This window comes from Hippopotamus amphibius, chromosome 13 (genome assembly GCF_030028045.1).
Source record: "Hippopotamus amphibius kiboko isolate mHipAmp2 chromosome 13, mHipAmp2.hap2, whole genome shotgun sequence".
Lineage (NCBI taxonomy): Eukaryota > Metazoa > Chordata > Mammalia > Artiodactyla > Hippopotamidae > Hippopotamus > Hippopotamus amphibius.
Genome location: NC_080198.1, coordinates 88,371,733 through 88,398,020, shown reverse-complemented (window position 1 = coordinate 88,398,020; position 26,288 = coordinate 88,371,733). Strand labels below are relative to the sequence as shown.

General features: G+C 35.5%; 1 protein-coding gene across 1 annotated transcript in view; it reads left to right on the top strand.

Annotated features, from left to right (window-relative positions):
- ARHGEF38 (Rho guanine nucleotide exchange factor 38) overlaps window positions 1–21,178 on the top strand; it is a 129,929-nt gene extending 108,751 nt beyond the window's left edge. The window contains exons 9-14 of the mRNA XM_057706876.1: window positions 650–772; window positions 3,524–3,835; window positions 11,095–11,238; window positions 12,075–12,273; window positions 12,418–12,662; window positions 20,993–21,178. Coding sequence (XP_057562859.1) covers window positions 650–772; window positions 3,524–3,835; window positions 11,095–11,238; window positions 12,075–12,273; window positions 12,418–12,662; window positions 20,993–21,178 — 1,209 coding nt within the window. The remainder of the gene's footprint in view (window positions 1–649; window positions 773–3,523; window positions 3,836–11,094; window positions 11,239–12,074; window positions 12,274–12,417; window positions 12,663–20,992) is intronic.
- The last annotated feature ends 5,110 nt before the right edge of the window (window positions 21,179–26,288 follow it).

Here is a 26,288-nt window from a genome sequence, read left to right as displayed (position 1 = left end):
ATTTGGAGACAAGGTTCTATGTTACATAACCCACAAGCCACGTTCTTTTCTTATTTATTAACTGATGCCAAGCCTGATTTTGCAGTCAGGTTTGCTAATCTCTTCCTAAAGCCCTGCCTGCTGTGAAAGGAAAACCAAAACATAGTTACAACATCCAGAGGGCAGTGGGAACCCTGTCCTTGATATACTTTTCAAGGAGTCAGCGCCTCTTGGGAACATCTACAGAAAAGTCTTCTATTTCCACTAACTGATTCAAAAAAAAGCATGAGTATCTTCTGTTAAAGAGAAGATTAAATTCACTAAGCAAAACTGAACACGTAAATCAAAGAGGAGTGATTTTTAAAATAAGAGATTTATAAGAATTGAATGATGAAGAATGGCCATCGAGGGAATTTAAGATGGATTCCACTTAATAAAAGAAGGTGTCATACCTAAGGAGCAATATGAGAAAATGATATGGGGGGAAAAGTCATAGATTGTTACAAATAACCTGATTGTACCAAGAGTTCACAAAATTTTTTCCTTCCTTTTTTTCTTTTTCTCTGGGTGGTAACAGTTATTTATGTTGATGAAGTGCACGTTTGGGATACATTTAATTGTACTGAGTTGAGAACTTTGCCCATTTGGTAACTTTGTTCTTCGGTTTCAGGATGCCATGCCTTTAGCTCTGCAGAGTGTAATGGAACTCCAGGAGATTTCACATAACAAAGATGAGGAGGAGAGGGGCGATTCAGAGGCTCCAAGTAACACCCAGAATCCCTCTGATGACTTTGTAAGTTATTTATACTCGCAGATGAATGCAAATGAAATCGTAGGGTTAAGAGAAAAGCTGCTTTGCATTTACTCTTTTGGAATTAAAAATAAAACATGCGCTAAAGCAAATACTAATGTTAAAATTAGTAGATTTAAACAGGAGATTTTTTTATCACTAAATATTTTGAAGTGGATTAGCAAGGCTTTTACTATAATCAAAATTTAAGAGGGCTCCAGACTGTGCTTCTAGGATAGTCTGTGTCTGTGCAGCTTTTAAAATCAATATTTAAAGTCTGCATATGGTATATCAGGGATTTATTAAGTTAGAAAGCTGTGATTTTTTTTTAGAGGAATCTCTGAAAGTGCCTAGAGTTTTTACAGGAGGAGTGAAGATACTCTCTGAAGATGTTACTTTTATTAACATACTATACAATGGAAAGTATTCAGAAAGGGCTTTTATTTGAGTCATATACATATAATTATATATTATATAATTTGTTTTCTGAGAGTTCTGTAAAATATACAGAATCATAAAACATAGATTGGGAACTAAAAACATGCTTGAGCCCAGAAAGTATTTGGGTGGCAAATTAGTCCGAGTAATGCTAATTTCAACTTACTATCTTGTGTTCCATAGGTATTATTATTTCATAGTAGTATTTCAAATATTACATAAAAGATATAATAGACTCTGTCATCTCGAAGATCCTCGCAAGTAGCATTTTTTTAATTGGTATTATTGGCATTTGGGGTCAGACAAATCTTCATTGAGTGACCCTTGTGTTAGAGGATGTTTAGCTTTCCTACCAGGCTCTAAATCCCAGTAATGTCCCCCATGTCATATTTCTGAATTCTAGGAAGTGATACAGTGCCCATTCCAATAGAAAAATACCCAGAAGCATTTAGCTTTCCTGGCACTGGGGAATGAAAAGTCACAATTACATCTGCACTAACATGGTAGCTTAGATGGATGAGAAGGAAGAAGGGCAAGAGAGAGAGATGGGGGTGGGGGGAGAGAGTTTTTATAACATGTTAAATGGAAAAAGTGTGCCTAGTTCTTTATATGTTTTCTGGGCTTAATTACAGTGAGCACATTTTAGGAAAGTCCTTAAGAGTTTGCTCTCTAGCTTAATTCCGAATCATTAATTAAGGTGATAAATATTTATTGGACACATGTAATTTAGCTTCTCCACCATCAAGCATCCAGAACTTGACAGAACAAAGAGAGAAGGTGTCTTTCCCTTGCATAAAACCACAGGATGACAAATTAGGCTAAATTAAAATAATTATCAGAAAGCTCAATATAAAAGCACCTTTTTTGATAAAGTATATTGAACTCTTTTTTAAAAATCAAATATTAAGAGCTCGAATCTATCTAAAAGCAGAGCAATAGTTTTTACCTAACCATGAGAGATACCTATCTACACATTTTGTATAGAATAAAATATTAGAATAAAATCTGATTCTTATTTGTTCCAACCATAATTCCCATGTACAGATGAATTGGTTCATATCTGTGGGTCATAGGACATATATACTGTAATCATATTGTAATATTGTAATTAGATTATCTGTAGAATTCAATTATGTCACAAACACAGTAGTTTATTCCAGAACAGTAAACAGATTCTTTGCTTAGTTGAAGGACTCATTAAATAGTCTGCAGGTGTATATTGATTATTTTATAAGCTAGACATCAAATTTAATCTGTGTTGGCCATTACTGGTGCCAATAAGAGACTGGTTTCCCTCCTCTTCTAGACTTCCCATGAGTTCATACAAAGTCACCAGAGGTCATTTAAGTAAATTAATATGAGCTGCTGCTTAGATGCTGATTTCCTAGAACATCTTGCAGGGTACAAAAGATAAAACGACTTCCAAATCTCCTTAACATAATCATGACACCCAAGCATATATGATGAAGGGTAAAGCTGGGCAGTCAGCAAACACAGGATACTAGTGCATTTCAGAATAGAGGAAGAAAGAGAAATAGAAGAAATTGAATCTAGGGTGCTCAGGTGCTGGCATGGAGTTAGGCATTAATACAATGTTCATTTCCAATGACTCAGCCCTAAAAATATAACAATTTAGGACACAGAATCAGCATCAGCTTAATCCTTCCAGGCATTTAAAGAGGAAGCAATTACTCTCATGTCTATAACTGGAACAAAATACCTGTAATATGGGGGTAATATCTGCATAGGGGATACAATACCAAAATTAGCCACCAGGGTAGCCAGGGAATTGGCGCAGATGTGGGGGGACTAGGATACAGGCCCTCCTAAGACCAACTGTCTTCCTTTTATTACTAGCAAAGGAAGGGAATGATATGTGAATAATTTATGGAGTCTTGGTAGTCAAAGGTGGAGATTACCCCCTACCCCATGTTCTGGAGAAGCGCCAGTTGGCTCTGGGATTAGAAAGAAGGGGAAGGGGAAAGCGTTGAGGGAGATGACCCCACCGCCAAACCCACTGGCTGTAGAGAGAAGGATGGAGCATAGTTTGGGTGTGTGGGTTTCAACTTTGCATTCTTCTTCCTGTTCACTCCTCAGGTTCAACGTTAGAGTCTAGAGTTGCTGTTTTAAGTCCTTGAACAGGTTTAGTTAGCCAAAAAAAAAAAAAAAAAATGATCCCATGCTCTTTCAGCTAGTCTGGATACTTTCCTGCCTTCCTTTGTGTTCCTGCAGGGAGGAAGTAAGCCTACTGGTAACGCCAGACCCGGTACTGGGTGTTCCTCGTTCTGTGATAGGATTGTTTTGCTCTTTTGGCAGGCAGCTCGTTTCCAGAAACTCATCCTGACGCCCCTGTCGGCCCTGCTGTGCCTATTCCCAGGGCCCCAGAAGCTCATCCAAAAACGCTACAACAAACTGCTGGACTACAACAGCTATCTGCAGCGGGCGGCGGCGGATGAGTCAGACTTGGCCAAAAGGGAATACGAGGCCCTCAATGCCCAGCTTGTGGAAGAGCTCCAGGTGTTCAACCAGGCTGCGCGCAAGATTCTGCTGAACTGTCTGTGCAGTTTCATCACCCTCCTCAGGGACCTGATGCTCGCGGCCCAGAGGGTCTATTCCACGGGGGTGCGGGTAAGCACAGCACCAGCGCTTGGCTGCCTTGGCTTCCGGCATGTATCAGAAACCACACCATGCAAAGCAGCCTGCTCAGAGCGTGCCTGAGCGGTGTGCGCGTGTGGCTTCTGTTTTCACTGAAGCCACTCAGAGAGTGTTCTGCTCCTTATCCCTCTTCTCCACGGGAAGCTAAAATCAAGCTTCCTAGCGCCCGTTTGCTGTGGCTTACGCACTTGGAGTTCATTTATGGAGATTCCTTTTGCAAACACCAAACATCTTTCAGCTTTGCTCCCCTCCTTGGTGGAACCAATGTAGCTCCACCTGCCTGATGCTATGTTGAAGCTTATCAATTTGTATTTTGTATTCTCTTCCTATTCAACTGTTTTTTTTTTTTAAAGCTCTTTATTGGAATATATTTGCTTTACACTCTTCTACCAGTTTTTGAGGTACACCAAAGTGAATCAGCTGTATTTATACATCTATCTCCGTATCCCCTCCCTCCCGCGACTCCCTCCCACCCTCCCTGTCCTGGCCGTCTAAGGCATCTCCCATCATCAAGTTGATCTCCTTTTGTTATACAGCAACTTCCCACTGGCTATCTATTTTACAGTTAGTAGTGTAAATATGTCTATGCTACTCTCTGTTTTTAAATGTTAACCATGACTGAGACATGGACCCAAAAATAAGGCCATCTCAGTGTAATGGCAGAAACAGCATATCGGTCAAACCAGTTTTTGTTTTGCTTTTGTTTTCCTCCAAGGAAGAAAAGCCGTGTGTGTGTGTGTGTGTGTGTGTGTGTGTGTGTGTGTGTGTGTGTGTGTGAAAGAGAAAGAGAAAGAGAGAGACGTATGTATATGTGTCTTAGCTTTCCTTTAGGGTATGACTTTATAATTACTTTCTGAAGAGGAAGAAAGATATTTACAACCTAACATCAACTTTAAAAAAAATCAGCTTGGTTCTTGGCCCTTCATTTCAAGTGTAATACTGATCATTCAGTTGGTTAGATATTTAATGGACAACATTTGGGGGAAAATTAATTGTCCCCACTTTATTTTTTATTGTATGTTTAATTAACTCTTGGCTTATCCTCTGAATTAAATTGAGTTGAATGAAGAGGTGCTACATTTACTTGGCTTAAGAGGAAGCACTATACAAAAATGTGTAAGCAGTCTCATACCCATTCTGTCTCTGAACCACCCCATCTCCTGCTCGCACCTCCACTGATATTAGTGTATTTTTTATCTACTTAGAGCATCTTTGTGCCATTAAAAGTAAAATGCAAATATGTTTTCATTTCCTACACAAACTAGCAAACTATAGTGCCGTTCTGCAACTTGCTTTTAACACCCATGTCAGCACATAGAGAGCGTCCTCATTTCTTTTACAGCTTTATATTGGTCCACTGCATAGTTGTACAATAGTGTGTGATCAGCCTCCTATTTTTTTGGTAACAACTTTATTGAAATATAATTCATGCACTATACACTCCACCCACTTAAAATATACAACTCAATGGTTTTTGTACATTCACAAGAATTGTGCAATCATCACCACAATCAATTTTTAGAACAGTCATCACCCCCAAAAGAAACTCTGTACAGTTAGCAGTGACTCTACATTTCCCCCTAACCTCCCCAGTCCCAGACAACCACCAATCTACCTTCTGTCTTTACAGATATGTGTATCCTGGACACGTGGTGTAAATAGAATTATACAACACGTGGTTCTTTGTGACTGTCTTCTTTTACTTAGCATGATGTTTTCAAGTTCCATCCATGTTGCAGTATGTTTCAGATCTCAATTCTTTTTATTGCCAAATAATATTACATTGTATGAATATGTATTTGGGTTATTTCCACTTTTTGGCTATTATGAATAATGCTGCTATGAACATTCAAGTTCTTAGTGGATGTATGTTTCCATTTCTCTTGAGTATATACCTGGGAGTGGAATTGCTGGATCAGGTCCTAGGTCTATGTTAACCTTTTGAAGAACTGCCAGTCTGTTTTCCAAAGTGGCTGCACTATTTTACATTCTCAGCAGTAATGATTGAGGTTCCAATTTCCTCACATCTGTCTTTTTTATTATTGCTATCCTAGTGGGTATGAAGTGATAGCTCATGTGCTTTTGATTTGCATTTCTCTGATCAATCCCTTATTTTTAAACTTTTAAAGTTGAAGTGTAACTTATAAGATTATATACAGTAAAGTGCATCCATCTGAAGTGTACATCTCAGGAATATTTGCATGTACAAGGTACTCTGGCTGTAGAGTTTACAGAAGTTTTAATATAACTGGAGTGCAGATAATTTTTGACTCACACACTATATACATCTGAATTACCACCACCCAGATCTGGTATAAGACTTTTGCCATTCCCTGTAAGGGTCACTCATGATTACTCCCAGATTATATTCCCCCGAAGGTCACCACTCTTCTGATTTATATTACCATAGACTGTTTGGCCTGGTTTGGGTTTCATACAAATTAAATCATACAATATGTATTCTTTTGTGTATTAATCGGTCCCTATTGATGGATACATGGGCTATTTCCAATTTTTTTCTATGACAAATAATCCCAGAGTCATTTTAGATGTGAGCAAATGTATCTTTAGGAGAGATTTCTGTTAGTGAAATCTCTAGGTCAAAGGGTAAACACATATGTAATTTTGTGAGTTATATAATTTTAAAATTGTGGGAAAAAAACAAAAAATTTGCTATCTTTACTATCTTAAGTATAGTGTTCAGTAGTCAAGTTTATTCACACTGTTGTACAATAGCTCTTCAGAACACTTTCATCTTGCAAATCTGCAATCTAGACTCATTAAACAACAATTCTCTATTTACCTCTCCTTCAGCCCCTGCAACCACTATTCTACTTTCTGTTTCTATGAATTTGGCTAATATAGATGCCTCATATAAGTGGCATCATACAGTATTTGTCTTTTCTTAACTGGCTTATTTTACCTGGCGTAATGTTCTCAAACTTCATTCATATCGTAGCATGTGATAGGATTTCCTTCCTTTCTAGAGTTGTAAAATATTCCATTGCATGTTGATACCACATTTTCTTTAGCCATTCATCTGTTGATGGATATTTGGATTACTTCCACCTCTTGGCGATTGTGAATAATTTTGCTATGAACATCAGTGTGCAAATATCTCTTTGAGGTCTTGTTTTTGACTCTTTAGGATGTATACCCAGAAATGGGATTGCTGGATCAGATGGTAATTCTAATTTTAATTTTTTGAGGAATCCAAAGCTCTATGTTTAATTTTATTATTATCAGAGTCATACATGCACATAATTTAAAGATTCAAGTATTTATTTAGGTTTCGTTAAGAAAAACAATAGTACTTCGCTCCCTTTCCCCATTTCTTCTTCCTTGAGGGTAACTAGTTTTCAGCTACCTCAGATGATTCTTTTGGTATTTATCACCATGTTTTAAACTAACACGATTGTGTTATCATTTAATTTTAGGCAGGATAACTTCCACTGTGAGAAATGGGAATTTAGCTGTCTCTTCTCTCTCTGCCCCAGAACACATATATTCACATACACTCTTTCTAGTTCCCCTCTAACACAGTTATATTATAAATTTGGTTGCTTTCATATTCAGTGTTTAAACTATTTGATTTGTGTATCAGTCATGATCCCCGTAGGAAAAACTTAACACACTCAAAAGAACATACGAAGAAAAACTTAATAAAGGGACTATTTACAAAGATGTGAGTATGGCATGTGGACACCTTAAGGAATAAGTGCACTGCCCTGGGGCTTATAAAAGAAGGAGTCTTAAAACATCCAGGCTTCAAAGGGAAAAGGGGAAGGAGTGGCTATAAGAATGTGTAGACAGAGCTAAGTGGAAAGGGTTACCTGACAGGATCTATGGCTATCAGTCAATACTACAGAAAACAATAAATACTAAAGAAATTTATTGGGAAATAAATATCCTTATCTCTCTTTCCTCCCTCATTCTGATTTCCTGTGGGTGCTTTTCATTGCCAGAACCCATCCAGAAACCAGAGTGCAAGGAAGCTGTTGATATGTTTTATACTGATCAGCCTCCCAGAGCACACAGCAGGATGGAAATGGAGAAAGAATAAATTGCAAGAAGCAAACAAAAGATATTCGGCATACAAAGTGAATGCTGGTTCGAGTTCAGCAATATGACACTAAGATTACTTTTTCTTTCATGGATAGCTTTTTTATTTTTCTTAAAGTTAATAATCGTGTTTGTCTTTTATCAGCTTAATTTTCATTTGCCTAACTTTATCTGCCAATTTGACTAGATCACTTCTTAAGACATTCAGATGTATGACAGATTCTATTAATTGTGTCTTCTTGCAGAAATCTCTCATAGAACTGGTTACCCTTTTAATCTCATAATTAACTGTAATCTGGGATTACACTTCATCATCGTTCTGGGAAATCCCTTTACCTCTTTTCTGTGTGGGATTTCACATTTCCTTATCCCATGCTGACTTTCTTGCTTGCTTTCTGCCTTTATTTGGAGGAGCAAATTTTTGAGTAGGTTCTTAAGAAAGGAAAATTGGGAGGTTAATATTTTGACACCTCAAATATCAGAAAATGTCTTTATACTATTATATTTTTAAGTCATTTAGTAATTTACTTTTTAATATAAATTTCTTTTTCATTCAGTATTTTTAAAGTAATAGAATTTTTTTCATGGAAAGGTGTTTTATTTTAAATATAGCAGTTTGTACATGTCAATCCCAAACTCCTTATCTATCCTCCCCTCCATCCTTCCCCCTAGTAACCATAAATTCATTCTCTAAGTCTGTGAGTGTTTCTGTTTTGTAAATAGGTTCATTTGTATCATTTTTCTTTAGATTCCACATATAAGTTATATCATATATTTGTCTTTGTCTGACTTATTTTACTTAGTATGATAATTTCCATTTGCAGCAACATGGATGGAGCATCATCACATTTAATTGATAGTTTGGCTGGGTGTAAAATTCTAAGTTGTTCTTTCTGAATATAAAAGCATTCCATTGTTCCATTGTCTTCTAGCTTCCACTGTTTCTGTTGAGAACTCTGGATGCATTTTGGTTCTTAATTCTTTGTATGTACTTCTGCTACACTATCCCATTCTAAAAGCTTATGGAATTTTCTTACTGTCTTTATCAGTCTTAAATTTAATGATGATAAACCTCGGTGTGTTGGACACTTGGTGGGATTGTTTCAACCTGAAAATTTATGTCTTCCACTTTCTTTTTTCTTATAAATTTATTTATTTATTTATTGGCTGTGTTGGGTCTTCATTCCTGCACACAGGCTTTGTCTAGTTGGGCAAGAGGGGACTACTCTTCATTGACGTGCACGGGCTCCTCTTTGCCGTGGCTTCTCTTGTTGTGGAGCACGGGCTCTAGGCACATGGGCTTCAGTAGTTGCAGCACATGGGCTCAACAGTTGTGGCTCATGGGCTGTAAAGCGCAGGCTCAGTAGTTGTGGAACACAGGCTTAGTTGCTCCATGGCAAGTGGGATATTCCTGGAGCAGGGATCAAACCCATGTACCCTGCATTGGCAGGCAGATTCTCAACCACTGTGCCACCTAGCAAGTCTGTAGAAACTTTCTTTGAACAGTTCATTGATTATTTTTTTCTCTTCCCTTTCTCTTTTCTCTCTTTCTGAAATTCCTGGGTTGTTCCTTTACTCTTATATCTTTTCCCACTTATTTTCTATCTCTTTATTGCTTTGCTCTCCTTCCTAAGAAATTTTCCTACTTAATCTTCAAACCCATCTTTTGATTTATTTTTATTTCTGTTCCCATGATTTTAATTTTTGAAAATTCTTTTTGCTCTCTTAACATGAAAATAGGTTGCTTTTATTTTTATAAGGATCTTTCTTGTTACAGTAATGCCTTAGATGTCTGATATACTTGATCATTCACCACTGATAAAGAGTTGAGGACTAATTGGCAGCATTGGGCACCTAGATAGGAGTTGAAAACTGTGAGCATCCACTGTTGTGTAGAGCAATCTGACTGCAGTTTCATTTGGGAACTCCTGAAGATAGCATCAGTAGGTCTTTCCTCTTGGGCTGGTCAGAATCTCCAGAGATGTCCCTTCAAGTTTTCTGCCTGGAGGGTAATGACTGACTGCTAGGCCTGGTTGGCAGGGCCTCTGGGTCCAGTCTATATCCACTCACTTATTTACCCTCTTTCTAACATGGGTCCCCTACTGTTATGTGTGCCTAGTGTTCCCAGTCTAGAGACTCTCCATTTTACCATTTGCAGAGAAGAAAACTTCATCTTCTGCTAAGGTAGGGAAGAGGTAATCACCAAGATTCACTGAAATGGAGAAAGAATCTGGGGAGCCAACTGCTTCAGAACAGTTCCAGCTGTCTATATCTGCAAAACAAATTACACCAAATGTGGTGGTAGGAAACAACCAATAGTCATTTATTATCATTGTCTCTCATAGTTCTGGGGCTCACTGGGATCAGGGAATCATTCTCAGTGTCTCAGTCAGATAATAGCTGGGGCGGAAGTGGTCACAAAGACTTTCTCAGGCCTCTAAGATTGGTGGTGGGACAATGACAGACGACTCAAACAGCCAAGGAATGGAATCGCTGGAACCCCACAGACACCAGTCCCCCACTCGATCTTCCAACATGGTCTTTTGATATGGTGGACACAGTGCAACTGGACTTCTTCCATAGCAACTAAAGTCTCCCTAGAGTGAGTGTCCCAAGAGAAAACAGCAAAAACTTCATGGTCTTTTTTAGCCTGATCTTAAAGTCAAACAGCATCACTTCCATTATTCTATTTATTTCAACATTCTATTCATTGAGGCAATCATAAAGTTCCACCCAATTTTGAGGGAAGCAGATATAGTCTGCACCTCTTGATGGGAAACATATCAAAGAATTTGCTTATTTGTTTTAACCACCACAGGCTCTTAACCAATGTTTCTTGTTTTAGCTTTTTTCTCCTTTCTACTCTACCACCACATTGGAGGGGCATACAGTCATCAATTACTGAGTCTTTCTTCCAAAAATGTTATTGCTATTGTAATTTTTTCTCTTCTGTTTCCTTTTATTTAGCTGTGAACTTACAAAAAAATCCTTGTCATTTTAATGGGGTCAACAAATTAGATGGTTTTGATCTAGAAGATTTAATGTTGCCCTAATTTTTCACTGTGGAACATAGTATAATTTCTCACTGTTCATCACAGATCTACTAAGTTCAATGCCTAATAAGCTTAAATATTTGTCTGGGAACAATGTTATATCATTTTTACCTATAGGTACCACTGTTGGCTTCAAGCATCTCTGAAATTCAGAATCGAGTACTAGAAGAGATTCAAAATCTGAATTTTGTGAAGGATAACAGTGCTACCTTTATTGAGAGGAAACTTAGTTTTGAAAAGAAGAAGCCTGTGCAAATTCTGGTGAGTTTGGTAGCACTCATTAACAGTGATGACTATCACTTTTTGCCTTGTTCAAATCATAGTATATTATTTCCCATATCACTTATCTCATTCTAATATTCTATAGTTTACCTACTTAGTATATGTAGAATTTCTTGTCTGTTTCTACCCTCTATATTATGAACTCAATAAGGTCATGGATTTTTAATCTGCTTTATACATGATGTGTACAAAACAAGTGCCTAAATGGTGCCTGACACAAGGTAGGCACTCAATAAGTGTCTGTTGGATGAATGAACAGAATTTTATAGAGCAAAATCAGTACAATTCAAACCTTTCATTTTTCTAGATAAGGAACCCCAGTTTGCAGAGATGAAGTGATTTTCTCAAAGTCACTTAGTGGCAGAGTTGGGACAGGGGCCAGGCCTCTTGACTGCTGCCTAATTTACTGATATTATTTCCCAGAAAAATACATGCACATGTACAATTTACTTAATTAAATATTATTTATCGAGTGCTTAACACACAAGTGATTGCCTACAGCATGGCAAAGGATTAAAAACTTGTTCAACATCCAAGAAGGATTAGAACCTCTGCCTTCGTATTCTCAGCTGAATTTTCTTTTTTTTTCTACAACACTGCCCTCATGTGCTAACTAGAGACTTTTTCCCTGCATAACTCAGCTGAATGCTTTCATTATAATAACCTGATCTATGCCTCAACGTTGAAATAATCCCAAATCAATGTATGGCTTCAACATTTTAAAAATCTCCAGAGAAGAAATATTTACCAGTATTTATCCGTGAGAATTTTATTATACATCTATCTGAATCAAAATCTCTGCTTATTTCTCCCAGCCGGAAGTGCCACGTCAGACCGGCGCTCACCGCTCCAAACTTCTATCCACATACAGTACACAGGAACTCTACCAAGCTAAGCGCAAGTGCAACGCTACTCAAGAAAATGACATCAGTCTTCTGGAAGGGGAGCTGGTGGCTGTGATGGAACAGAAGGATCCTTTGGGAAGTACCAGCAGGTGGCTTGTTGACACAGGAAGTAAGTTTTTTGCATAAGACGCAAAGAACTTCCACCTTTCTTCTAGCTGAGATTTTCCCAAGGGCCTCTGTGTGCTTCTCTAGATTCAACTGTTTGGAAAGGGTATACAAATAACCTTGTTTCTTCTTTCTATTTCTTATCCAGGTATTAAAGGATATGTGTATTCCTCCTTCCTAAAACCCTACAATCCAGCAAAAGCCGAGAACAGGTTCTGTGATGATGATTTTGATAACATCAGCCTCTTTGTGTCTTCACGACCAGCCAGTGACAGTGTCACAGGCACCCCAGAAGGTAGCATAAGTGATAGCAGCTCATCTCTTAGTGGAACATGTGGGAAGTCTGAAACAAATGGTACTGATGTTGACAGTTTTCAAGAGGTAGATGAGCAGGTAAGAATTTGAATCTTGATGGAAAGATGTTTGGCTGTTCAAATCATGAAAGATATTCTCTCTGTCTTACTGTGAGACTCGGTGAAAGTTTCAGCTTCCTCTGTAGCGCTTCTCTCTAGCACTTCCTCTCTGTGCACTTTTTTGCAAAGAGTTTGTTTCTCTGAGCCTGTTTCCTCAAATGAAGAAAAGAGGACAATAATTCCTACTCTGCAGAGTTAATGTAAGGATTAGAGATAATGTGTAGTGTGTAAAGTACCCAGCATGGAGTAGGCACTAGATAAATAGTAGCTGTTTGTACTTGGAGTGACGTAAAGATGGTCTCTTTATACTTGCACCATCGGAGAAACACAGCTCAATAGTGAATAGATCACCACCATCAGTGGCATGTGGAAAACTGACCATAGTTCCTCTGAGAGCAGTATCTTCATTGAGCTATCTATGAATCGGTCTTTTTTTATTTCCTGCTTTATGATATATACTATATACTGAAACTTTCAAAACTACCCTTCCCTCACTTAACCAGTGCGAAGGCTATTGGCATAATCCTTTCCCCAAATGGTAAGTTAACTATAACACAGGGTTCCTTTTTGCTACCGCAGAAAGTTTCAATATATTTAACTGTTAATCCCCAAGTGGTGACCAACTAACTGGTTCCTTTTTTAAAATTGCTTTTTTACTTTAGTGGCTTTTTATTAACTAATTTTAACTTCTTTTTCTAGAAATAAGGTTAATACATGTTATTTGTGCAAAGTTAAAATAGTAGAAAGATATACATAAATTAAAAGTAAAGGTCTTTATTCTCTCCTCAGTCCTACTTTTCAGAGACAATATGCAGGTATATCTTTTTGGATATTGTATTTATATGAGTGTATTTATACTTAGATGAGTGGGAACATATATATGGTACATAATTTTTTTTCAGTTAATATATCTTAGACACAACAGTACCTAAATATCTACCTTCTTCCTTAAAAAATTCTGCATAGTATTTCATTATCTGGACATATCATAATTTATGTAACTATTACCATAATAATAGCCATTCAGAATATTTTGAGCTTTTTAAAATTTCGAACAATATTTCAGAGAAGATCCTTGTTCATTTATTTTTATGCACTCCTACGAGTCTATCTGTAGGGCAAGTTCCTAAAAATATTGGCATGTCCAAGGATATATATATTTAAAGTTTTGACCAAGGATATATATATATTTGAAGTCTTGATAGATATTACCATACTGCTCTTCAAAAATATTTTGTCTATTTAATTTCTTTCATCAATACATTGATTGCTATCCAATTCATGACTGATATTTTTAAAAATAGTTTCATTAAGTTCTTATTCACATACCATACAATTTGTGAAATTTAAGTATACAATTCACTGACTTTTACCATATTAACGCGGTTTTGCAGCCATTACCTGAATCCAACTTTAGAGCATTTCCTTCACCCTAAAAGATCCTTTGCACCTATTTGCAGCCCCTATTTCCCACTGTTAGCCCCAAGAAATCTTTAATCTACTTTTTTTCCTCCATAGATTTGCCTTCTTTGTATTTTTTGTATTACTGGAATCATACTATATGTGGTATTTTCCAGCCAGCTTCTTTCATTTCACATAATGTTTTCTGAGCTTCATCCATGTTGTAGTATGTATACGTATTTTGTTTGCTTTTAATTGCCTAATAGTATTTTCTTCTATAAATATGGCATATTTTAAATAAAATCCATTCACCAGTTGATGGACATCTAGGGTAATTTTATCATAATGCTGCTATGAACATTCATGTGCACGTCTTTGTGTGAATTTCATTTTTTTTGAGTATATCCCGAGGAGTAGAATTGCTTATTGGTCTGATTAAGTTTTTAAAACACTGCCAAGCTGTTCTTCAGAGTGACTGCACCATTGTACGTACCCAACAGCAATGTATAAGGATTGTGAATTGCAATTTCTCTACGTCCTTGCCTTATTGTCTTTTTCTTTGTCACAGCCATCTTAATGGAAGTGATAAAAAAACTACTCACTGTAGTTTTGATTTACATTTCCCTAATGACTAACGCTATTATCTTTCATGGTCTTATTGGCCATTCCTGTATCTTCCTTGGTGAAACGTCTTTTCAAATATTTGCCATTTAAAAAATTGGGTCATTTCCCTTCTTATTACACAGTTTTAAGAATTCTTTATATACTCTGGATACAATTCTTTATCAGATATATAATTTGCAAGTATTTTCTCCCAGTCACTACTGATTCTAAATTCATCTATACATTACTATGTTTCTTACCAATTTTCTGTCTTGAAACCCTGTTTTTCTGTTACTCATTCACTCTCTGTTTATTCAGAGTCTCTATAAGACAATATAATGTTATAATACCAACTGATAAATGAATTTTTGTCAGTGAAATCTATATGCTTGATTAAATGTCCTGGCTGACTTTAGTAACTTCTAGGTTATTAAGATAACTTTCTAGGTTATCTTAATAACCTAGAAGGACAGACACTGGAGGACCAAATTTGTGAAGATGACCTAAAGCCGGCTTGATGTTGAGTTCTAGGTTTTACTTGGCTTTAAACGGGGCCTTTTAGATTCAGCACCTCACTTAGGCTCTTTCAGCATGGACTTTGTAGTCTAAAACTGCATCTAGTGCCTACTCTGCTGCTACCACAGAGTAATTGTCTTTGAGTAATTCTGTCAGTATGTATCATGGGAATTAGATCCATTAGAAGTTTCCATTACTGAGAGGAAAATAATGAGATAATTTTCTTTTGCTCAAAACGGAAGGTATATTAATGATATCTCTCCATAAAGTGCTATTTGTTTTCTTTTTCCTCTGAGTTTTGAACCGAAGCAAAATAGACCCCTGTGTCAGGGATATAAGTCTAAACGTTATTACAAACACAGCTGGATTCGAAAATGCAGCCTGGATCTGTGGCCACATAGGATCCCCTATACCTTTCCTTTGAGTTGCAATAACCCAACTCAGATTGCAGGTTTCTCACATCAAATAATAATGGCATGACCTGTATTAGTTTTCTATGCTGCATAACAAATTATCACAAACTAAGTAGCTTAAAACAACATAAATTTATTATCTCACTGTTTCCGTGGTCAGAAGTACAGGCAACAGCTTAGCTGGGTGCTCTGCTTGGAATTTCATAGAACTGACATCTAGATGTTTGCTTGGCTGTGCCCCTTTCTGAAACTCGGGGTTCTCTTCCAAGCTCATGGAGGTTAGCAAAACTTACTTCGTTGTTCCGGTAGGAACAAGGTCTCCATTTTCTTGCTGTCAGCCAAGGACCACTTTCAAAACCCAGAGGCTGCACTCAGATCCTTGCCATGTGGCTGTCTGTATAGGCAATTCACAACGTGGCTGCTGGCCTCTTCAAGACCAGCAGGGGAGTATCTCTCTGTTTCAGATGTCTCCCTTCAGAGATGACCTGGACCCTCTTTTAAAAGGCTCACCTGATTATGTCAGGTCCACTCAAAGTCCACTTATTAGGGACCTTCTTAGGCACCCCTGTAAAATCCCTTTACCTTTACCATGTACTGTAACCTAATCACAGGAGTGAAATCCCATCACATGTTCACAAAGGGGATTATATAGAACAAGTTCAGCAGGAGGTGGTAATCTTGGGATCCATCCTAGAATTCTGCCTACCACAGTATCTAAGATGCCAAAGTGTTTGGCAAGCAGGATGTTGGACTAGTGTGATCATCTTTGGTAATTCTCGAAGCAGACCAAGTTTAATAATGGCTAAAACCCAGTTTTAGAGGGAAGGAATGTCTGAGAATCAGTGCTCTTTTCTCTTTTCACGTAAATAATACTGAGAGCATAATTTTTGACATTTAAAAAGTTAATTGTTTTACATTAATTTTAGATTCATTGTCTGGTCCCTCCTCTTTACATTTTTCAGCTGCTTATGATGATAATGTATATGTCTAGTATGTCATTATTTAAAAAGTGCTTCAAAAGTCAGCAGGCTGTAACACAATATATTTAAATAGTCATTAAATGATGCTTTAGAGAGCTATTTATTGACATGAAAAGAGTTTAAAATAAATTTTGAAGTGAAAAAGCAGGTTGCAAAAGTTATGTATACAATAATTACATGTTTATTACCACTTTAGGTAGGTAGGTAGAAAGAAAAGAGGAAGAAAGGATAAAAGAACAAGGTATTAATAGAAATTGGGTAAATTTCTTTGTGCTTACCTTTATTTAAAATTTTTGTTTTTACAAAAATTACTTGTGTAATAATAACAATTCTTAATTGTTAACTAAAGAACATGAAAGCTTGCTCCTGGTGGGTGAGAGAGAAGAATGGGCATTTTTCATGCAACATAACTATCTTGGCTTCCTGAGCTTATGTGATATAATACTGTAAATGCTGGTTTTGTAGCTTTTTAGTTTTGGAAAGAAAGATTAAAACATATCATGATTTTTGTTGTTGCTAATTGGAGAACTGGGATGAAATCAATAAAATGAAATTCAGTGAAGACAGGTAATGCGGCTCACTAAGGGAGGATAATTAAATGCGCAAATATAGAATAAGGAAGTGCTGAACTGGCAGTGGCACCCAGGGAAAGAGCTGGTGGTTATGAACAGTAGGTAATAAATTGGGTATGAGTCAATAATAGAATAACACAGGGTGTTTTTTAAAAAAAGTAAATGCTGTGAAGAACTGGGTTGTGGTCATAGAATATTGTACATAAAATGAGCCAGAGCTTTACAGATTGCAGAGAAACAACTAATAAAATATATTTTCATAAATGGCAAGAAAAAAAGGATTAGGTGATTATATCTTAAATTAACAAAATTTTAATGTCTGGACCAAAACATAATAACATTGAAAGTTGAAAGACACAGCCTAGAACAATGAAAATATTTTTTAAAAAAAGAGAGAAAACATTTAGGTCTTAAATCCATAACAGATTCTAACTTGCAGTCTAATTTATCAACTACTGTCTCTTTAAAAGCAGACTCACTTCCACTTTGAGTATCTATATTATGTTAAATGGAAGCACAAACATATATAAAAATTGAAAAATGCTCGTCCTAAATTAATTTTGGACTACGATCTTCTAAAGTATTGAAAATATATAATTCTGTATTTTAAATTTACAATTTTATGAGAATCTATATTGAGTGTTTAAAATATAAGCTTTGCTATAATTTCATACCAAATAGATCTAGGCAGAAGATTTTATATTCCCCTTGAGAGTGTATGTGCCAAATTGAAAGACCACCACAAATATTAGGAATCATATATTAGTAGGTAACTTGACCTGCTAAAAAATCTATATTTGCACTGATAAAGTATTTATATTATGTATAAAAATTGCAAAAGATGGCTAGCAACTGCTAATGTGGGCCCTTAAAAAAAAAGATTATTTCAGAAGCTGTGTTATCATACATGATATTCCTGAAAGCTTTTGCAAACCAAATCCTCTACTCTGTTCTTGTGGATATATTCAATGTCTTCACTTTCTAAACAACAAAACATATTAGAGATTCCGGTCCCTTTCCACAAGAATACACTCTGCACATCCTTGCTAGAACAAGAGTTTGGTTCCTAAACTACTATGAGAAATGGACCAAGCACAGGATTTGGATTTAGAAGACATGGCCCTAGCAGTACACTCTGTGATTAAGAGCATGTTACTTCAAGTCACACGTCACAGGGTTGTTCAGGATGAAGCATGTTTGACATGTAAACCATTATGAGAGCTATAAAAGGGGGTCGTTATTGCTACCAGTCCATTGCTCAAGAATTTATGGCATCTCCCTTTTTGTTTTCTCTTTACTTTTTTAAATTACAAAATAATCCATGTCCACCAATCTGTCTTTTATGTATCTTGTATGACACAAGATGATCTCTTGAATGTTCTCTGATATGCAAGACTTTCAGCCTTACTTTCAAATCAAATCAACATATATTTGAATTCCTACTGTATACCACGATGTGGTCAACAGAACAAAGTTGAAATGTGGTTTCTCTCCCTGAGGTTCCTCTCCCTAGCTCATGCTAGAGTTGTTGAGATGATATATGTCAGTGGTATCAGAATACCATCAAGAGCTAAATAGTTCAAGATCTAAAGAATAGCTTACACTGTACCTATACAGTTGACCCTTGAACAACTCGGGGGTGAGGGGTGCTGACCCCCTGGGCAGCTGAAAATCCACAAAAAATTTTGACTCCCCCAAAATCTAACTAATAGCCTGCTGTTGACCAGAAGCCTTACTGATGATATAAACACTTGAATAACATATCTTTTATATGTTTATGTATTATATATACACATACAATAAAGTAAGCTAGCAAAAAGAGAATGTTATTAAGAAAATCATAGCGAAGAGAATACATTTAACAGTACTGTACTGTATTTATCAATACTGTAAGTCTGTCATCTGTTTACAAAATGAATCATTTGTTAATACCCACATCAATGTTGTATTATATGATATAAAACATTGTAGATGTTATGTGTGTTACTAACACTAGACATCAGAAATGAAAAAATAATATGAAAAAGAAATTCATATTTATTTACAGGTATAGTGATTTATGCACTGAAAACAAAGCAGTAGCAATAGGATTGCTTCATGGTAACCTAGCCTATACACTAACTGAATCATTATAAAACTCTTATGGCATACAGTACTATAGCCATATTCATAGTACAATATTGGAAACATTGTTTCATTTTTTAAAAAACCATTTACCTGTGATGATAGATTGATATGCAGTCTCTCTAATTTATGAGAAAAAGGCATACTGAACGGTAATACAATTCTTTGAAAGCAAAGTTATAAAACAGTAAGAAAACTAATATTAATTTTATGTTAAATATCACTCATGGCTATGTAAGGGTAGACTAATATCTATATATATTTTATGCATTCATGACGTACCTTACTTTTTCTTAACTTTTCGATATTTCTAAACTATGTGGTTCGTCTGTGAGCTTTTTCAAACAGTCGCGAATCTCCCCAAAGCTTTCCAATACGTTTACTGAAGAAAATCTGCGTATAAGTGGACCTACTCAGCTGGGTGTCGTCCAAGGGTCAACTGAAATCCCTCTGCACATTACCCAATCTCTTTTCCTGCTCAATGGGGTCACCTTATTTTTTATAATTTCCTTTTTATATTGACTCTCAATTTTGAGAAAGTTAAGGTTTGCCTTTCCCATATGCTCTTTCCGTGTATCCATCTCTGTACCTTTGAATAAGACATATCCAACCCCTTTATCAACTTTGTTACCTATCAAAGGTTACTTCTCCCAAAGCCCAGCTCACAATTAGCTACTATATATCACCTGCATTTGTAGGGTGTTTTTTGTTTTGCTTTTTGCCTTTGCATGTGCCCTTTTTGGGGGGCATTTTTTTCCCAAGCTGGGTTATAAGTTCTCTGATAACATAATATCTGGTAATTAGTAGATACTTAATAAATTCTAATTAAATGAATTAATAGATGTTAGTTGATTGCTTAATTTTATACCATAACTAAACATTTTTAGTAACAGTCATGATTTTAGTGGAATAGGGACTAAACACTTATGTGGAGGCTTCTTATGCATCTAATAATTATAAAGTGTTCTTTTGAGGTTAAAGAAAAATTCTTTTGACTGAAATATATTTTATTAGTCTCCCTAGGTCACTCAAATAATTTAAAATTAAAATTTAATACATTGTCATTATAAAAGTTTATAAAATGAGTCAACAAATAAAAATGAAAATCACCTCTAATTCTACTATTTAAAGAAAGCTAACAATATTAGACTTATATTGCACATCTGATTCTATATCTTTTTTAGGGGGGAGTATTTTATCATAAGCATTTTCTTGTGTTATTAGTCTCAGAAAACACTATTTTTTGACTACAAATTTCCTTAGTGTAAACATCTAGAATTTAACTGTTTTTTGGCTGAACCTTTAGTGTTATTCCAACTTCCTTCCCACTTTTCACCTTATAAGAAAGTGGATATTGAAGTAACGTTATTATGCAGTAATCTCTGCCAATGTTTCTATTTCATAGAAGAGACTCTTAGAGCTATTACTGAATCAAAAAGTTAACATTTAAAAAATCTAATAGAAAGTGCCAAATTGCCTTCGAGAATGAACAGTTTAGACTTCTCCCAACAGAATAAGAATGGAAATTTCACTCTATTTTCTATTTTACTTTAGCAAAATAAATCCAACAAAGAAGTTGGGGAGATGTGACTTTGGAAAAATCAGGAAAATGTAGTATTTCTTCTAAAAGCTTGGAAATCTTTATGTTTGTCTAAATTTTTAGGTTCTTTTTCTAATAATGTCATTTGCTTCTTTGTCTAGATTTTCTATGCAGTTCATGCCTTTCAAGCACGGAGTGACCATGAACTCAGCCTTCAGGAATACCAAAGAGTTCACATACTTCGATTTTGTGACCTAAGTGGCAATAAAGAGTGGTGGTTAGCCGAAGTTCAAGGGCAGAAAGGCTACGTTCCAGCTAACTACCTTGGGAAGATGACATATGCTTAAGAAATAAGCCTTTGACTTTTATTTTCTGGCAAGTTGTTGATTGACTACCTCATAAAACTGACATTACAAAATGTTGGCCTAGAAATCAAGAAACCTCCAAACTACATGAACAGATACCATAGCAGGTTTCAAGGAAGACTGTGCTTCCAAACGAGATTATTCCAAAATGTATTATGCAGAATGCATGTTGAAGGAAACACTAAACAAACAGAAACAGCAAAATAGTCAAAGCTCCATCAATTACTTAAAAGTGATTTTCTGAAAGGGTAAATGTATTATCATCCTAAAAGGTTGGATTTAAGGACAAGGTTTTTTCAATTTACTGTATTTTATTTTCTTGTATTATATATTTTGCCTTAAATGTTCTTGTTTTTCACATTTTCTCTTTTGCACATGCATGCACATATATACACACATACATACCATGTACATTATGTTTACACACGTATATGTGTACACTATGGTATAGGTTATACCACATATGCCTGAACCAGGGAGTGTACCAAAGAGACATAAGAATAGAAATTGATTACTTAACAGTCAGCTATAAGTCTGATGTGGACCCTACCTTTCTTTTATTTTTTAAATTTTTTGGCTGCACTGCACACTGCAGGGCACGTGGGATCTTAGTTTCCCAACCAGGGATCTAACCTGCACCTCCCTGTGTTGGAAGTGTGGAGTCTTAATCACTGGACCACCAGGGACGTCCCTGGACCCTCTCTTTAATGTAAGTTTTGAATTAAAAAAACAAAAACAAAAACACCTGAATAACATAATAGTAGTATCTAACATTTACTGTATGCATACCACACGTCAGACACTGTTATAAATGCCTTACATGTGGTAACTTATTTGATACTCACAACATTATGAGGAAACGGTTGTCTAAAGAGGTGAAATAATAGGAAATGGTTGTCTAAAGATGTGATATTTATTTAGCCCAAGTTACACTGCTAGTAAACCTAGGCCTCGTTCTGAGATCCATACCCCAACCACTACGTGGCATACATTTACTATGAGCAAAGGACATAGTGATAAAAATAATGAACATTGATGAGGACCATTGTCCTCTTAAGTCCATATTTAAGTATTGAGAACTTTTTCAAAATCAAGGGCTATAGGAACTTCCATGATTAGCCTAGAGAAAAGGAAGTACCTAGGTTTATTATTTTTATTTTTTCGCTTAAACATTTTTGAAAGTATAATTGTTTGAAAACTATTCCACATGATCACTAATGATACTTTAATGAGAAGATATTTTTGGACCACTCAATCATGTAGATGATGAATGGGGAATGTGTTCCATCTTCTGAGCCAAGAGGTAAATATTTTTAGTTGATGATTTGTACTTAGACAAGGTAGGCATTGAGGATAACATTTGCTGTAACACAATGTCCTGGAACACTGAACTTTAGGAATAGCTCAAAACTGTCCTCTAAGATTTCAGGCATATTTTGTCCCAAGACATTTTATTGAACTAAAGATGCTTCTCCGTAACAGAAAAAAGATTAAATTTGATTTGGTCGTTTCCTTTAAAAAGCAAAATAAGGTGGACTTTCATTGTCCACATAAGATGTAATACATTAAAATTTAAGATTAAAATTAAAATTACTTTCAAAGATTTGACCTCTGTAATATATATCATTACATATAGTACTGAGGAATACAGAAAACAAATGAAGAACACTGCTTCTCAGAGAGCTGTTGACTAATACATTTGACATGTACAACCACAGAAATTCATAAGGCTTTACATGACAGAAAAATTTATATTTTATGATATTGTTTCTAAAATTCTTAAACATGAGTTTAAAAAGTTCTACTTATAAGTTGTTTCTGCATTCTGCATATTTTTTTGATGAATAATTTGCACAACTTATTTTGTTTGGTGAGCAGTTGTATGGTATATCATTTAACTGATTTAGAGAATAGAAAAACATTTTAAATATTGGATTTAAATATTAATTTATGTTAACATGCTTATTGTTAAGTATTCTGAATATCACTCAGGGAAAGGCCCCATACTAGAGCCAGCAAAAGGTCCAGTGGCTGTCTTCACTCCAGAAGGAGGCATATTTCTTTCTTCTTTTTTTCAACTGGGACACAGTTGTTTTGTACATAAAATATTTTTTGTTTTGAGTTGGGTACCAAAAGAAGATTGAATGTACAGGGACTTTTTGTCTTTTAACTTGTGGCAACTATGAACATACCCAACAGCTAGTGGGGAATTTTTATATAATTTAAACGAGCTGTGACCTAAAACCTCCACCCTCTCCACCCCCCAAAATGAAGAATTATGTGAGTAACACATATCTGCTTTTCTGGCTGATACAAGTGAGTAGATGTATATGAGAACTCCTGTCTATCTGTGTGGTCCTAGGATTGATGTTTCCTGTCTGAACATACAAGGAACCATACCACTAAAATCATAGCTGCAGTTAGTCGCTGAGCAAGAGTTGTAATGAAGCCACCTTCTGCAGTCCTCCACTACTGTGGTGAACACACATTACTATGAAACAATGTTGTTACTACTTTAAAAATACAAACTACATTTCACATGTCATTTCGGCTTTTTTAAAAAAATATTTTATGATACATTCATTTTCTAAGTATGTTATTTAAAATCAAGTAACTTTTGAGGTCAGGCATTATTTTGTTGGGTCTAAGGGAAATAAAAATCCCAAGGTAGCTATGATGTGTATAAGTCTTCAATAAGTTTAAAAAGATAAAACTGTTGGTGACATCATTACAATTTAGGAAAGGCATGCTAATAAAATTATATATTCTTTCTTTATATCCTTAAAATTAAATGTTATTATATAGTATAGAATTCTCTGAAATAGGTATTTTTACCAGGAATGAAGAGGAAAATTTTCAGCTATTTTTCTTCATAAAACAAATAAACAGGTGTATGTATACATTTTATTTACTATTTATTTTTAAATACAGATGCCTTAAACTATATACATAATAAAGTTTAGAAATTATAAAAAAATCCAGTAATACAAAGTTACCATGGGGTGCTTAAGTCATGTGAAAAAGTCACAATGCCACTATTTGAACATTCCTTATATTTTAGAAAAATACCTGGTCTTAGTCTTTATTAGTATAAACATTCTATGAAGGAGGAATTGTGCAGAAGAGAGAGAATGCACATTGTTAATCATATAAATGCAGCTTTGCATGCAGTACTTGTAAGTGCTGGTATATTCCATAGCTTCCCTAAAATATAACTTGGACTTTTAGAGATGGCTAAGTGCCTATCACTATTTGTGATGAATATTTAGATGATTTACAAAAATTAGTAAACATGGAATTAAAAACTCTTCACTTTTCCATAAATTCTTGGACTTTTGTTAATTGCAAAACCCTCTCAAAGTTATGTGAATAAAGAGAGGAAATCTTTACATTCTCAGATGGCAAAACCATTTTATTTCAATCCTCTTTGACATAACTATGGTTTCTTAAGGTACTCAATGCACTGTTCAATACTGAATACATCTAGAAATTTCAGCTAAATTAGGCATATACGTTTACATTATAGTTGATGACAAAGGAATTAAATTTCATTGACTGGAAGGACACTAGACTTCATACTCTCTAGAGGTATCCTAATATTTATAGAATGCTATTATTTTTAAAGTCTACTTTTTTCAATTACCTCCCACCTTTTACATATACTGGTATACATAAAAAGCCAGTCATTAAATTCTCTGTGGTCTACAAAATTATTCCAATATAAAAATCTTTATTCCAGGATTTCAAGGTGAATCTCTGTAAGCCAGTTACTGTACTCACAATATCACACTCTAGCTACAGACAAAATTTGCTTTAGTTTTTCAGGAAAATAAGTCACATTTTAGTACATACCAGAACAGGATGCTCTTGTTCAAAAATCTAGGGAATGTATTCTTAGTAAATTAAATACAGCTTATCTTACTTTAAAGAAATAATATTATGGTATGTGAATGTATGGCTTCCTCTATTTGGTTATATCATTTTTATAATTTTTGCGCCAAATGTATTTCTGTACAATGATGTATTTCCTATATAACCTATGGCCATCACAGTTTATAATCTGTTACTAGTAAACAGTACTACCACATCCTTGTTAAGCATCAGAATCACCTAACCTTTGATTATTAGAGGCCTTCTGTTTTATCTCATCATAATCATTTACGTTTTATAGAGGAGGAAACCAAAATCACACAGCTAATACATGCAGGGGCTGGCATTCAAAACCAGGTCTTCTGACTTTAAGCCAGTGATCTTCTAGAGTTTTCTTTAAGTCACTAAAATCTCTGATTAAATACTCTAACAGAAAGCCTGATATACAAAACAGAAAAGTGATATTGACCAAATTTATAATAAAATGGGATTTGAACTTACAGTCCTAAAAGCTTGCTTTTGGGCTCACCTACGTATCTGTCTATTCATTCATTGAGCCGAGAGCTGCAGTGGGAATACCACGGTGTGCAGGACACACAAAATCCCTGCCCTCACACAACTTAAATTCTATGGGAAAAACAAACTATACATAACAAAACAAACGATAAACACTGTTAACATAGAGCTGGCCACTTTCATCACATGTTGAGTTAAAAAGCCTTGTAGCTCACTTAATGAGCTACAAAGTCACTAAATCAAGGTCTAAGAGCTACTTGAGGATAAACTCTAATACCAAATATACTTCTATGAAATACCAAACTGAGTGAGTTATACATTCCTAGATGTATGCATCCTACACATATGTGAAGATTCAATATACGAGGGGGAGTCAAAAATTATCTGCGCTCTGGCTGTAGAATTTAATAAAATTTTAGAAAAGACAAATACATCATTTTTCAACATAATCTCCTTGCTTCTCAATACTTTGTCCATCTGTCAACAAGATTTCGTATTCCCTCATTAAAAATGTTTTAGGCTGAGCTGCAAGCCACGAATGCACCACTGTCTTCATTTCTTCATCAGAAGTGAATCTTCGTCCTCGCAGGGATGCTTTCAGGGGACCAAACAGGTGAAAGTCCAATGGAGCAAGATCAAGACTATAGGGAGGATGCTTTAACACCTCAAAATGAAGTTTTTGCAGAGTGTTAACAGTGTAGGCAGA